The sequence below is a fragment of the Physella acuta genome, unplaced genomic scaffold (assembly GCF_028476545.2).
Source record: "Physella acuta isolate Inbredline_101_S28 unplaced genomic scaffold, ASM2847654v3 ptg002446l, whole genome shotgun sequence".
In the NCBI taxonomy this organism is placed as follows: domain Eukaryota; kingdom Metazoa; phylum Mollusca; class Gastropoda; family Physidae; genus Physella; species Physella acuta.
In genome coordinates, this window is record NW_026733931.1 from 28,877 (window position 1) to 44,858 (window position 15,982).

The 15,982-nt window shown below is 33.8% G+C and overlaps 1 protein-coding gene across 2 annotated transcripts in view; it reads right to left on the minus strand.

Moving 5' to 3' along the window:
• Positions 1-2,478: 2,478 nt before the first annotated feature.
• LOC131933307 (serine/threonine-protein kinase unc-51) overlaps positions 2,479-15,982 on the minus strand; it is a 35,232-nt gene continuing 21,728 nt past the window's right edge. Inside the window, exons 10-27 of one of the 2 annotated variants that reach the window (XM_059290086.1) lie at positions 15,754-15,914; positions 15,118-15,200; positions 14,919-14,963; positions 14,614-14,759; positions 12,230-12,340; positions 11,982-12,021; positions 11,684-11,747; positions 11,037-11,277; positions 10,530-10,629; positions 10,098-10,214; positions 9,126-9,374; positions 8,345-8,434; positions 7,179-7,414; positions 6,908-7,030; positions 6,304-6,472; positions 5,625-5,776; positions 4,975-5,125; positions 2,479-4,431 (exon numbers count right to left, since the gene is read on the minus strand). In XM_059290086.1, the coding sequence (XP_059146069.1) occupies positions 4,319-4,431; positions 4,975-5,125; positions 5,625-5,776; positions 6,304-6,472; positions 6,908-7,030; positions 7,179-7,414; positions 8,345-8,434; positions 9,126-9,374; positions 10,098-10,214; positions 10,530-10,629; positions 11,037-11,277; positions 11,684-11,747; positions 11,982-12,021; positions 12,230-12,340; positions 14,614-14,759; positions 14,919-14,963; positions 15,118-15,200; positions 15,754-15,914 (2,391 nt within the window). In that variant the 3' untranslated portion in view covers positions 2,479-4,318. The remainder of the gene's footprint in view (positions 4,432-4,974; positions 5,126-5,624; positions 5,777-6,303; positions 6,473-6,907; positions 7,031-7,178; positions 7,415-8,344; positions 8,435-9,125; positions 9,375-10,097; positions 10,215-10,529; positions 10,630-11,036; positions 11,278-11,683; positions 11,748-11,981; positions 12,022-12,229; positions 12,341-14,613; positions 14,760-14,918; positions 14,964-15,117; positions 15,201-15,753; positions 15,915-15,982) is intronic. The other variant, XM_059290087.1, reaches the window with a different exon arrangement.

Here is a 15,982-nt window from a genome sequence, read left to right on the forward strand (position 1 = left end):
AAGGACAAGCAACATTCACACAAAACGTCCATCAAATCAACAATTCCCCTTCCTTAACTTTAAATAAATAATGATCTCATCTAGTTCTCTATTACATAGCTGTTTTGTCACCAAAGAATTACAATGTTCTGCCGTCACCCTAGAACTACAGTGTTCTTATCACCTTAGAATTTCAATGTCCTGACGTCACCCTACAATTACAATGTCCTGACGTCACCCTACAATTACAATGTCCTGACGTCAACCTAGAATGACACATTTCCTAACGTACTTAATATAGGTTAACTAAAATCTTATAACTTTAATCCACCTGCTAAAGTTATTAATTCATACAAAGTCTAGCAAAGTCAGGTTCAATGTTAACCCAAAAAAGGGGAAACATTTATTAAATTTTTGACAGACCTTATACCCACACTCCAAGTAATCCTTTGCTACTTTACCTTCACACGAACTTTTATATTCAAGAAAACGGGTTACAAAAAACAATTCCAAGAGTATTACATACCATAAATTTGAGACAGCATTCAGTTTAAAGTGAGACCAAACTGTGTACATTATTAACAACTAAAAATGTATTTGATAGAAAGAAAAAGTACCATGATATTTTATTTACACTAAAGAAAAAAAACAGCAGCTTTGATTAATACCATGATAATTCTGTCATGGTTTTACATACAAACCAATTTTAAGACTTCATCTCCTTAAAGCTAAAGTCAATTAGAAATGACATTTTTTTAAAAATTATTTTAAACCCTTTAGCATCATATTTTTCTGGCATTACTTGCCATTTACAAGATCTAGTAATAGACTCATTCCCATTGTTCTCATGTTCTATTTCTTCCATTTCTGTCAAGTTTGTTTTTGCCATTCTAGGCAGTTATTTAATCTTGCATATTGACACAATTGTCCTGAATGTAAATCAACACAGTGATTAGCCAGAGAGAAATGAGAATCAAGTTTAATTAGTTGAAACATCACTGGCCAGGATCTTCTCAACAACAAAAATGAATTCAAAGGAAATTATTTTTTCACAGGACAAAACTTAAACATTTTTAAAGAAGAGTTCAGTGCAGAAAATACATTTTTTTTTACTATTGGCTGGCATAAATTAAAATACAGGGGCAAGAACATGTAGCTGACTAGTGGCATGACGCTATGTGTAGTGGACTAATGCAAAGCTGCTTAGTGACCAACTCCGTGAACTAATGCAAAGCTCCATAGTGACCAACTAATTGGACTAATGCAAAGCTGCTTATTGACCAACTCTGTGGACTAATGCAAAGTTCCTTAGTGACCAACTAACTGGACTAATGCAAAGCTGCATAGTGACCAACTAATTGGACTAATGCAAAGCTGCATAGTGACCAACTAACTGGACTAATGCAAAGCTGCATAGTGACCAACTAATTGGACTAATGCAAAGCTGCATAGTGACCAACTAATTGGACTAATGCAAAGCTATATGTCACTAATGTCAATAAGCTCCAATTCAAATTTAAAAGCATTGCACCTTTAAAAAAGCATTTTGAAAGAAAACTGAAGGGCAGGTTTTAAATTTACATTTTTTTTTAAATAAATAAATGGTAAACTAGACTAGAATTCCATCGACAAAAATTTTGAACTAAATTACCTCGTAATCCGATGGAGGAATAAAGGAACTAAAATATTCGGTTTGTAGTTGCGATCTCCCAACACCCCACACCCACAACCCCATATTAAAAATTGGTGTTAAAAATTTAACTAACGTACATAATAAAAGCTGAAAGAAATAGATGAGATGTATGTTAACATATTCCTCATGACAGTAATGATTTTTGTCTTGTGGGTCTATCATCAAACTTCCTCAGTCCTACAAACTATGTCCCCCTTCATAATATGTATAAAAAAAAAATGACAACACCTTTAAAATGCTAAAAGAATGAAATATTTTTAAAATGCACAATATGGGAGAGGGGCAGCAAATAAAAACACCAGATATGTTTGAGATGACCAATGGTCAGTAATCAGAAATGGGCCAGGTGATTCACAGCACAATCACATCAAAGCCAGGTATCACAATAAATATGACGTACATATTGCACCAAAAAACTATTTACAATGTCTTCAACTAACTGCAAGAAAATAGAAACATTGGAAAATTATTGAAATTAAAAACACTGACAATGCTAAAGTGAATACACTGTTGAGGGGGGGGGGGGGGGGGGAGACAGAGTACACAAGTCAAAAATATATGAACAACATTAATTAAGGGTAATTATCTATGTGAATGAAGAAATATAAGGAAGTTGTCTATTTTTACCTTATGATGTAACGAATTTATGCATGCATTTAAAAATATAAAAGTTCTGTAAGATTTTCAAAAAAAGTATAAATAACTCAAGTTTTTGTTTTCTTTTTAAACCATTGTTAATTAAAATATTGTTTTTTTTTTTTAAATTAACTTTTCAGATGACATAAAAAAGTGTTTTTTTTTCTAGCGAAACTTATCTAGGAAAAATAGTTGCTATTGGCCAAAAGCAAAACAGTAAAACAATTATTCAATAATTACTAAGTAGATTGTTGCAAACTTTCTACTTCAAATGTACTAATGACATGGAAATAATGCAGTTATAGTTATGAAAGAACATGCATCGAAACAACACCAAAAAAGATGTGATTATTAAAAATGACTACTGTTTCTCATCAAAATTGTGATTATCAAAATACAACTTGTATATTTTACCAATAGCTTTTAATCAGACATAGCAGTAATGTTGCTACACTTAGGTTGGATGAAAGATTCTATCATTTTTAGTACTCTTAGTTTCAGATGGCAGAACAAATGGAGTACAGTAAAATATCTCTCTATACAAGTCTGACTTTATAGTTAGAACAAATGTAAGATTACAGTAAAAATGTTTTTCTCCATACATGTTTGACTATTTCATTAAAACATTTAAGAAACAAAAAACTCACTTAAAAGCTAGCTGCCAAATTGTAGCATTTCATATAATTAAGGAGAGAAAAAAAAAACTTTTTGACTAACCTTTTTAAAAATTAGTCAAAATCAGAAAAGTAATGTAATGCATGACATACGTTTACAAAAGAAAAACATTCACAGCTCCCTTCATGTATTGAAGGATAATTCACATTCACACAAATAAAAAAAAAAACAGTACAGTTGTGATACAAATAAGAAATGATATTTTGATTTGCATTGGAGTTGTACGAAGGGAAGAGGATGAAAAAATGAGATTCAGGCCCATTACGGTTAGTCAGGTCTGCCAGGGAATCATGAACTAATTTCTTCAAGCCCTGAAATGTTGATCAATGAATACATGTAATCGACAGTTGAAGAATGGCATTGATTTGGTGGTTTTAAAATGTGCACATTTAATTTCGTATTTAGCATGACATGTTTTTTTATTCAAATTTGTAACTACTTGTTACTAATTACAAACTTTATCTAAGGAAAATGTTTTGAAAAATTATTGCATTGAAATTACTTATTTACGAGTTTATAAAACAAGTTATTGAGTAAAAGATTGTTGAACCCCCACCTATACAGGGATGTTACTGAACAAGTGTCTCCTATTATACAATGTAACGCTACACAAACTTTAGCTTGATGATTCACTTAAATGCTAAATCTGTTCATGGTTAAAGCCTCCAGTAAATGAATCCAACAAACAGCATCCTGATTGGCCAAGACATTTCTATTCTCACAACAAATGTCTGCAAGGCCAGTTGTCATCTATTCTCACAAAAGGTGTCTGTACAAATTATAACCAACTAATAAAACATACAACTATTTAGTTTGTAGAGAACTGCTTTAATATTTTACAACTCAGCTGTACAAATTAAATATCCATTTTATTTTTGCTCTCAGGCATTATTCTTTAGAAGTTTGCAGATCATCTTTAATTATATACACAACCATTGTATGAATAGTGCTTCCTTAGGACACGCCTCCTGTAGAATAGATTCTTTAATGGATGGCTGGTAGCTGTTCTTCAGCAAGGTTTTGCTACACAACTAGGTGAAGTAGAATACTGAATAAATTCCTAGCCAGCAGTCTTCTGGAGCTGTGTAACACTAAATGACAGTTAGCTGTCATTTGGAACAGCTTAAAAACTGAATGACAGATGAGATTTCCAGCTGTTAATACAGTGAATAACAACCAGCTGTTGAAACAAAATGACATGCATCTGTCAGTAGGAGCTGTTGAAACAAAATGACATCCAGCTGTCATTTGGAGCTATTAAACCAAAATGACACCCAGATGTCATGTGGCGCTGTTGTTACACAAAACGCCAGCCACGGTGGATCTGCGTAGATGCTACAACTGCAGCTGGTACCTCTGGTTGTCAACATGCAGGTTCTGGTGGTGTCTGTCAAAGTGTACTCCATCTGAGGTAAGGATTGATAACCTGCTCTCCACTGATTTTCTGTCTAAAAATTCAAATAGAAAATACCATTAGATAATTATTTTAAAAATCTATTTAGTAATAATTTGTATGCAAATTTTTCACATAATAAACAGTACTAGTTATTTTTTATCAACAACTTCTTTTACTATTGGATGAATCTGACTAAAAATCATATGAATTTTATTAATTCACAAAAAAAAAATTTTTAAATTTATTTAAAATAATCATTTATAGTAGTATAATTAAAAGTTTGCAATTTAAATATGTAGACTGTTTTCAAAACTTAAAATGCATCTAAGGCTCTAATTAAATTGAGTTAAGTAGATTTTTGGAAGTGGCTAACATGGCGTGATCGGATGGTAGAGCTCACAACTGCTAATCGTAAAGTCTAGGGCTCTAATCTGTAGGATGTCAATGAGTAAGCCCAGCTCTGATATGGCTACCTAACTCACGTTAGGGAAACGAGCTCATGCTGACCATGGCTGTTGGAATAGATAAAGTCTACTTCATCTGCACCATGTGTCTTGTGGCACAAATGTGAAAAAGTGATGAAGTGTGTACTCACATTTGATTAACATGTGCTTGTCGTTCTCATTACGGGCTGTCTGGGCCAGACTGTGCAGCAGAATCTGAGCCACCTGGTAGCGCCGTACAACCTCGGATGTGTTCTCTGCTGATGGGTTCTTGGAGCACTCATCTAGAGCTGCTGTCTGACACTAGAGACAAAGGATTTACTTTATTTATTTAGTGAGGGAGTCTTACATGTTTATAGACAGGTGTAGGTAAAACAGTAAACAACCGTATTCTAAACAAACAGAAAAATGCACCAAATAATGAATATGTGTTAAAGACATTATGCTTCTAGAAGGGTCATAAATTTTATTTGGTAAAAACTATCATATAAAAACTACATATAATGTGACCTACGTTGGTGTATAAAAACAAAAAAGTACTTCACTATTAACTCTTTATTTTATTGATGATAATGTGTCATTTTTATAACTGATTTACTAAAGGTATTGCAAGGTAACACAAGGCTCAATTTATTGTTTATTTGATAGTATGAAACTTTTTCACTGAAAGACAACAAAAGTTGGTCATATACACTTATAACACAACTTGAAACTTGATTACACCCAAATTTCTCACAGATTAAGTATGTGTATGAGTGTGTATGTTTTACTTGATGTACACAAATATTTGTAAAAGACTCACCATATGTATTGCTTGATTGTATATAAGTTTATCTGCTGTGGCCATCACAAGTTTCTGAGTGAGTGGGGTCTTGCAGTTCTGTGTGAACTCCTTGTGAATGGTCTTACATTTGTCAACCACATGATGGTAGTAGGTGTTCATCTCACTCAACACTGCAGATACAAATAGGTCTGTTGATTTTTCTTAAGTAACCAGGCACATATTACTTTAAAATTTTCAACTTAAAAATATATGAAGGCAAATTCTAGAAAAATGGGGGGTTTTTTGTGCTCCAACAGCTAACATTCACATTTTTTTTTAAAATTCATTTTCAAATAAACGCAAAGAAGCAAGTATGCTCCACTTTGTTTCATAAGTGGTCAATCAGAAAGATAGAAAAATAGAGTATATCTATTTCTGTAACCACAGCATATGAAGTGAGTGTATGACCTGTACAAAACCATGCATTATCAAGCTGATGGTATCTTACAGGTTGTTACAAGATATTCTTAGACTTTCAAGTTAAGCCAGTTAGATATTCTACTCCCTAGACCACGCAACACCCTAACTTAATATGGTAGTAAAGCTACAACCTCACCACCCCCCCTTACTTAACATGACAATAAAGCTACAACTATGCCACCCCCTAACTTAACCTAACTGCATCCTAACTTAACATGATCGTAAAGTTAAAACCAACCATTTCTGAGACTGGTGGACTGTTGTAATCTGTCGTTCCTGATCTCATCCCTGGCCATGTGTAGTGCTGAGTTGAGCAGATGACAGGAGCGAGCATACAGCACCAGCTGCTCCAGGCTCCTCTGGGAGGACCTGTACTGGCTGTAGTACTCTGGTGACAGCTGCTCCACCTGGTGGGGGGGGGGGGAAATAAAATTTGGATTAGAACATTTCTAGAATATTATTAATACATCATAACAATTTTAAAAGCATTTTTTTTCATTTTATCCGCTTGTAATGAAATAATATTTAAGTTAGGCATGAGTGTTTTGACTTTTGAACAATACAAGAAAGAGAAAATGTGTATTTTTTAAGAGTAGAAACAAACAATATCAAGTAACTTAGAGATAGATACAAGGGATATTTTTAATTGAACAAATAAGGTGATATTAGCAGAAAATGAATTTTTTTTTAAATAATAAGACAATAGTTATAAGTCTGAATTAAATAATGTTTTAGTAATAAAAATGTTTTTTTTTTCAAGGAAGATGTTTTTTCTTTAATTTTAGCATTGGGACTTGAATGATTGTTAAAGCTCTACTGGATTTTTTTGTTTGGCCACTAACCTTTTTAGTTTCACCGGGATCAATACTGCGGAATGCACTGCCCAAACTTCTGGCCAGGTCCAGAATACATTCAACCAGGTCTAGGACAAATGACAACTTGCCAAGAGTCTCATTGTGGTTGTCCTGAGGAGATGGTTTGTTAAAAGGTTATTGAACTTCTAGGATTATAAAAAGTAGCCTTTTGTCATTGTAAAATTAATACATTTGGATTCAGACTTTACTATCTCAAATTACTAACAATTTATTTTATAACGAGTATTATAAAACTTACATCCATTAAAGTTTCTTCTGACAACGGCTGGGGAACAAATCTCAGGGGAGGGGCATTTGACCCTGCATTTGGAGGGGACGCCGACATTAAAATGTGGTGCGGGGGTGACATTTCAATGGCGCTGTTCCTCCGACCAAACGAGGGGGAACGATCTCTTTCCAGGGAGCCAAACCTGGCCTTGTCACTGTCCACAGAAGAGATTCTCTCCCTGCTGCCCCCATAAGCTATCATCATGCCTGGCGGAGCAAACAAAAACATACATTCAGTTTTAGCCCAACTTTGATGCATAGAAAATAACACATACATTCAGTTTTAGCCCAACTTTGATGCTTAGAAAATAACACAGACATTCAGTTTTAGCCCAACTTTGATGCTTAAAAAACAACACAAACAGACATTCAGTTTTAGCCCAACTTTGATGCTTAAAAAACAACCCATTTAACAGACATTTTAGCCCAACTTTGATGCTTAGAAAACAACAAAAACAGACATTCAGTTTTAGCCCAACTTTGATGCTTAAAAAACAACACAAACAGACATTCAGTTTTATCCCAACTTTGATGCTTAAAAAACAACCCATTTAACAGACATTTTAGCCCAACTTTGATGCTTAGAAAACAACAAAAACAGACATTCAGTTTTAGCCCAACTTTGATGTATAGAAAACAAAACAAACAGACATTGAGTTTTAGCCCAACTTTGATGCTTAGAAAACAACACACAGACATTGAGTTTTAGCCCAACTTTGATGCATAGAAAACAACACACAGACATTGAGTTTTAGCCCAACTTTGATGCATAGAAAACAACAAAAACAGACATTCAGTTTTAGTCCAACTTTAATGCTTAGAAAACAACAAAAACAGACATTGAGTTTTAGCCCAACTTTGATGCATAGAAAACAACAAAAACAGACATTCAGTTTTAGTCCAACTTTAATGCTTAGAAAACAACAAAAACAGACATTCAGTTTTAGCCCAACTTTGATGCATAGAAAACAACACAAACAGACATTCAGTTTTAGCCCAACTTTAATGCATAGAAAACAACATAGACAGTGAGTTTTAGCCCAACTTTGATGCTTAGAATCTACACATTGATAACAAAAGGGTAGAACAGAATACTGAGCTAAGAGATCAACCAACATGAGAAAGAAGATGACAAACCTGGTCTGTTTTGATTATGTAACTGCTGTGCTAACAGGTTGGAATCAGTACTGACACGATGGTACTCCATGGGCTGAATCTCACCTAGAGCTTAAAGGCAGAAAGAAATAGTTCAAATGTTAGTTAAACTTGGTTTAAGTTAACATTTAGCTAGAAAAAAAAAATCACTGATTGTTAATTAATCATACATGTAATTGAAAATAGTGTTTGAACCGAGCCAAAAAAACAAAATCTAATTGTGAAGTTATTGATGATTATTGAGCATGTAGTTCTGTTTATACATTTTTAAAATAATTATTTAGTCTGCTTTAGTTTTACTAGCAAAGTAAATTAAACTGTCAAGAAATTTCAGATTATGAGAAAAAAAATATTTTGATAAAACTATTTTTCAATCAAATAAAAAAATTAAATGAAGTTATACAAAATGTGAAAGGGGATAAAACAAAATAAATGAAATTGTTAAATGTGAAAATGTGCTTAAGATAAGAAAATGAGAAAATTCTGTTTTGATTATAAGTATAAACTAAACTCTGTATTAGCCAAATTTTAGTGTTCCTTTACTTTATTCAACAGTTAACATTTTTACAAAAAGTGCTTTAAACTATGATGTCGTGGAAAAAGAAATTTTTTAGTTCATTTCTTCAGTAGCTTATTTATTTTAAATTACTATTAAATTATTAGGTATAATAATGTGTATAAGTGTTTCACATGTTACATTTGGGTAAAAACTTAGTGAAGGATGCAATGTTAGAAAGATGCAAGCTCTTTAGTCTGGACCTACCATCTCTCTGTCTGGACATGGCTACAAGGTTGTCAGGTACGGTGCTGGACGTGTGGTAGCCAGGGTGGTAGCCCGCCGCTGCAGCAAACGGGGCATGAATGGGCTCGGGGGAGTTGTCATGGGGGGAGCCCAGGTGAAACATGGTGGGCATCTTGTTAGGGGAGCCCATGATGGTAGGCAGGGAGCCGGGGTGGGAGCCGAAGGATGGGTTTGATAACTGCAGCGGGGAGAAGTGGGGGGAGTTGAGGGCTGTGGACAGAGGATGTGGTCAGGTCAAGCAAAGCTGGCTTTAAAATGATAACATTTTCAAGTGCAACTGCCACCAAACAATTTTTAAAACATGCAATTTTTTTTAAAAGTAGTTCCTGCTTATCAGCTTTGCGTACTATATTTGTAATTTTTTAAAAGTAAACAAAAGAATCTATAACTTTGAAATCTTAAAGACCACAGATGAATTAAAATAATTTTAGTCGTTGTAATGCTTTAGAATTTAGTAGTAAAATATTTTAATTGACAGAAATTTAACCCTGGATTGAATGTTGCATTAACTACTTGTTCGTTATTTTCAATAGTAAATTTGTTTTAATTGGTGAGTAAAAAAAAAATGTTTAAATACAGATATGTAAATCTTGAAATGTTTTAATCTCTCATCAATAATAGAAACTTTTTGAATATGTAATTATGGCATCAAAAAATTCTTATCTTACAAATAAACTGATTTTTAAAGTGATGGAAATTTTTAAAACTTTTAAATGCTGTAATATTCAATTATATTAGAATAGTGTTGATGTTTATCAGATTATTTACATGTATTCAACAGGCTGTTCTTCTAGCAGATAAGCAGGCTTTCTACAATAGATAGTGCCAATAATAAAATTTTAAAATGGTTTAAAACTGCCCATGTTAGATCCCTAAGCATTAGCCTCTGGAGAAAAATAAGCAGTGCAAGGCTACAAAAGTTGAGCTACATACATGGTTTTCTGTGTGGTGACCCTGGAAGAGTTGATGAGTAAGGTGGAGGGGTGACAACACTGGACCTTTTCCAGGATGGTCCATTTGTGTTTGGTGGGGTGCCAACACAGAATTGAACTGAAAAGTACAATTTGAATTGAATATCATGCTGTGTGGAGGTTAAACTGAGTGATTTTATATGATTGCTATATTGATACATATAAGAAAAAATAACACAATTAAATAGGCAACTGAACTATCATTTAATCAATAACACAATGTTTTGAGTATTAAATGCTGTTCTTTAGATTGTGATTTAAACAAGCATGAAAAACTGTGCACATAATGCTGTCATTATCTAATTAGCATTTTTGTTATTAGTTCAGAAAATAAACTGATCTAATTTAATTAATTGTAATTAATTGTTTACTTTGTTATTTAATTAGTTCTCACCTGCAGGGGGAGAAAACGAGCCAGCATCAACAGCGTCCACACCTGACAACCTGTTCTCTGAGCTTCTCCTTACTATAGCTAGTTCCTGACTGTCGCTCTCCTGTAGGAAAACACAGTAATTTCTTCTATTCTCAATGTGTTTTATATTTTATCCTCAATGTATTTTATCTTCTATTCTTAATGTATTTTATCATTTATTCTCAATGTATTTTATCTTCTTTTCTTAATGTATTTTATCATTTATTCTCAATGTATTTTATCTTCTATTCTCAATGTATTTTATCTTCAATGTATTTTCAAAGCCCGCAAAATGGGCTGGAGTCACAAATTGCAATGAAAAAAATGCTCAAATGCAAACTCATCTTGATGGTTCCATTTAGTCATATGTCTTTGAAATATTGATTAAAAACAAATTAACATTCCGCACTGTTGCATATTTTTCTGGTCACACACAACCTACAATTCCCACATATAACAACCTACAATTTCACACATAAAACAACCTACCATTCTCACATCTGGAGATTTCACTTTCTGCTTGAGACTGGAGTTGACATCACCAGCAAACAGACCAACACCCTTCATATCAGATGGCACAGTGATGGGGTCTGACTGCCTGGGAGGCGTGGCCATGGATAAAGTGACAGGTCTGCTAGGACTCCCAGGGGTTGCCACGTTCTCTTTGTTACAGATGGCGCCAGTGTTGCTCTGAATGCGGATGGCTTTAGGGGATCGGTGGGGTGAGGAGCTGTAGAGCAAACAGAAATCAAATATTTGAAATACTACACTTGATCTTTTCTGGGTATTTACGATGTTTCAGATACAGCGTACTTTTTTTAACCTAGAAAATTAAAATTATTTTCTTAGATATTTTAGTAAAAAAAAGTAATGTTCACTTTTTTAACCTGATGGTCCATGGGGCAAATGAAGTAGAGTTCACCTGCTACTGTGAACTCGGCATATGAAGGGATAGTGTGGTCACCACTACGCCCAAGAGATATTAACCCAACTTCTAATCTCCAATATTTAAAACACAATCTGTGTTACTTATAAAATTTGTAAAAAAAATTATATTCAACTCCCATTGCTATTTGCATGTTGTGTTCAAGGATTTAAAGTACAAAATAATTAAGAAGGTAAAGCTTAATATTAACCTGAAGGATGCCATTTCTTCCTCAGCCAAGGGGGCTTTCTTTATGTGTACACTTTCTTCTCCATCTAAATATCAAAGTTAACAACATTTTATCATTTATACAAGTTTACTATTAATGAGGGTATGCAATGAAATTTTAAACATTCAATTATTTAAAACAAGTTTATGTTTCATGGTAAATGCAAGGAATTTTAACACAAAGTTGTTTGTAATAAATGTGTTGTCTAGTCAAACTAGCCATGTAAAGAAACTTCTCAGGTGAGATACATCTAACCAGGTGAGAAAAAAAGTTGACCAACCTGACTCTATACATAATGCTTCTGGTACCATAACAAAATCCTGAAACAGAAATACAAGTCTGAAATATACTATTATTAAAACTGATAATACCAGTCTGAAATATACTATTATAAAATCCTTAAATAACTATCCTTTAATACACATAAAAAATACACCATGCAAAGTGTCAGAGAATTAAAAATCATCAACACAATAATGATCAAAGTCTTTGTCCTATTAACTAGAGATGTCTTCTAGAGAGACTTACATCAGGTGTTGAGCGTCCTGACCTGCCTTTCACCTCTTCCTTCTCAACCTTCGTGAAGCCAGCAGCCTCAGTGAGTGTTGTCACCATGTCCTCCTCTTTATTCTCCCTCACCTACATTGTAAACACAAACATCTATTTATAGCTCACTATTACACCATTACGAATGTTATAAACCACGGGTTCCCAACCTGGGGGTCGCGACCCCCATGGGGGTCGCGAAGGGCTTTCTGGGGGGTCGCCAACTGGTATACTAAACCTTAGTAATTTGAAACAAAACATAAATATTTAAAAGAATTTTTGAAATTCGGCTTTACTAACATCACTGGAAAGGGAATAGAGAAGAAGCAAAGCGTACTGTACAAAGTTGTTCTCAGTCACGAGTTTATGAAATCTTCAAAAATAAACGTCATTTTAGACGAGTCATTCGAAACACACAAAAAAAAGATATGGAGTTCTTTCGTCGGTATAAAGCTAGTTGCAAACGTCAGAGACTTGATCGAACAGGAAGTTTTCACCAAGGAAACACAGCATTAGTGCAAGCATCACATGAAGTCACGACAGAAAATGCCAAACAGAAAAAAAAAAACACAATAGGAGAAAAATCTCATCAAACGCTGCATGTTGAAGATGGTGAAGTTAATTCTTACATGTCCGTAGATGTTATTAAATAACACATTTTTATTGAAATTAAGCTTTCACCATTATTTGATTTTCAAGTTGATAAATCAACAGACGTGAGTTCGTGTTCGCAGTTGCTGGTCTTTGTCTATATTCATTCAGATGATAGCAAAGAAGAGTTGCTCTTTTGTGAAGTTAGCATGGAGAAAATAAATACGTTTTTTTTTTAAATTGGATGATTAAAATGGGTTAAAACGGCTGTGAGGGTTTGTACGGATGGTGCACAATCTATGTTTAGGTCAAAATCGGGCTTTCAGAAAGCAGAAAAGATTTAGCTCCTTAACCACTGCCCTCACCAATCGCCATCAAGACTCCATTGCTAGTATAAGTCGTAAATTATGTAAAATCTGGAGCCTTCAAAGAACTGAGCAAAGACCTGAATAAAGATCACGAGGTTCTGCTCTTCTACACTACAGTTCGCTGGCTGTCAAACGAATAGTTGTGAATCGTGTTTTTGAATTGAAATCTGAAATCAAATTGTTCTTGGAAATGCAAAGGAAACAAGACCTTTTGGTATACTTAAAACGACATAGAGTGGTTGGACAGAGTATCATACCTAGCAGATGTGTTCGAACATCAACATAAGCATAACCTGAAGCTTCAAGGAAAATGAACGAATATTATCACTTTCCATGATAATCTCGGGGCATTTTTATCAACGCTGCAAAATCGGCGAAGAAAATTAATCTTGGAAATATTGTAAATTTTAGAAACTCTGCAGTGTGGTAGATAATTGAAATTTTGATAGAAGAAATTTCTGGGCATCTTGAATCTATTGAAAACGAACTGCAGCGCTATTTCTCTGAGCTGAAAAAGAAGAATCTGCATTGACGCATTATCCATTCTCTTCTTCCCTCGATGTTGCCAGCATTCCCGATGAATTACAAGATGAATTCTTTGATTTGTAGAATGATTCCGCGTAAGATGAAAAACTGCAGACACAATTTTGGTGTAGTATTCACCATTTATATCCAAACGTAAAATTGATTGAATTTTCGAGAATATATTTTGAACACTATTTTTCAATTAAAACAAAATTAAGATAATGATAATGATAATGACATAGGTTGGCGTTAACAAAAAAAAAACTTTAAAAAAATAATTAACCGCGAATGTTTAGTGAATAGTATGCAATTTTACTCATGGTATTAAAAGTTATCAAGAGTAGTTCATATTGAAAATCTACTTGAAAATCTTATTTTAGTGCTTATTAATTTCCATACTAATTTCGGCTTTTTAATTCTATGGGGGTCGCGGGTCGCTTAATTTTTATAAAAGGGGGTCGCCACTATAAAAAGGTTGGGAACCACTGTTATAAACAGATGACTGTTATACAACACACTACTACAATTTAAGGTTTTTAAAATATAAGGATTATTTTTGGCTAATGTGTGATATTTCTTAGAAACAGATGTATCTACTTTTACTATATCTGTTAGATGTTTCTTGTAAACAGGTCAATCGTATAACAGTTTTGTGTATTTTCAAACAGATCTAATAAATTACATTTTGATGTGTCTTCTGAACAGTTTACTCAATAATTTAAAGCTCACAAACTGTTAAATGTTCTGGTTTAGTTTTTTTAACAAACTATAAAATAGATTACATTCTTTAATTGAAATACTTTATTCAATGAGAACAATAAACATTCTATTTCACAGTGAACAAAGATTTCACACCAATGCCGACTATAAATATTCACTTACGGAGGCTACTTTTGGTTGCGGAGCCGGTGATGGACTTCTTTTAGTGCGGGATGGCGATGGTGATTTACCAGGTGACTTGCCTGGTGTTGAGCTGTCAGAAGAGGAACTAGACCTGCGCTTTGGTACTGACACAGGGGGGGACATGGCTGGAACAAAGATGGACACACTTAGTTAAACATGTTCAATTATGCAATCATTAATTAGGCTTGAAAATTATTTTTTTTAATCAGAAAAATTTCTTTCAACTCTCTACTTTATTAACTAAAATGTTTATATAATTATAATAATTAACATCTTGTGTTTACCTTTCGGAGTTGGCAGTTGTAAAAAACTGTGACTGAAAAACTCCTCTGCAGAAGATAAAATAGTATTAAAAATTATTAACAGTTTAAAACAGTTTAAAAATTGTTTTCATTGAACCTATTTTTAAAAAAAAAATTTAACTAAAATTAATGTTGTAATTATGAAAGATATCCTGCGAACAAGTAAAAACAGAAAATTTACCAAACGATATCCTTTCCTCTGCATCTCTCTTCAGCATTCGCATCAGTAAGTCCCTCAACTCTGGCGAGGTACTGGATGGGATGCTAAAAAAAGCAATTTCAAAATTAGCATGATTCACTCAAGGTTTAGATGACTGTAAACACTTAGTCACAATTAATTATTCACTAGGCTTGTAATTTTAGATTTTAAGAATATTGAAGAAGAAAAATCCCAACATCTTTACTGCAGAAACAACTTCTTTAATTAAGTTAAAATTTGACGACATGATTGAGCAGGTACATAAAATTCAAAACTTACTTAGGCTTCAGGCCTGGGCTCTTCTCATATTTCTTCTTCAACTCCTGGCTTCTTTAATTAAGTTAAAATTTGACGACATATAATTGCGCCCGTACATAAAATTCAAAACTTACTTAGGCTTCAGGCCTGGGCTCTTCTCATATTTCTTCTTCAACTCCTGGCTTCTTTAATTAAGTTAAAATTTGACGACATATAATTGCGCCCGTACATAAAATTCAAAACTTACTTAGGCTTCAGGCCTGGGCTCTTCTCATATTTCTTCTTCAACTCCTGGCTTCTTTAATTAAGTTAAAATTTGACGACATATAATTGCGCCCGTACATAAAATTCAAAACTTACTTAGGCTTCAGGCCTGGGCTCTTCTCATATTTCTTCTTCAACTCCTGGGGGTTCTGGGCCTGGAACGGAGCTCTACCGGTCAGACACTGGTACAAGATGGTCCCTATGCTCCACAAGTCTGCTTTAGCACTGTACTTCACTGACATGATTACCTCAGGGGCCTGGAAGTTTACAAAACACAGAATGACAATCTTGTTCCAATCACGCGTAGAGCAAAATATAAATATCA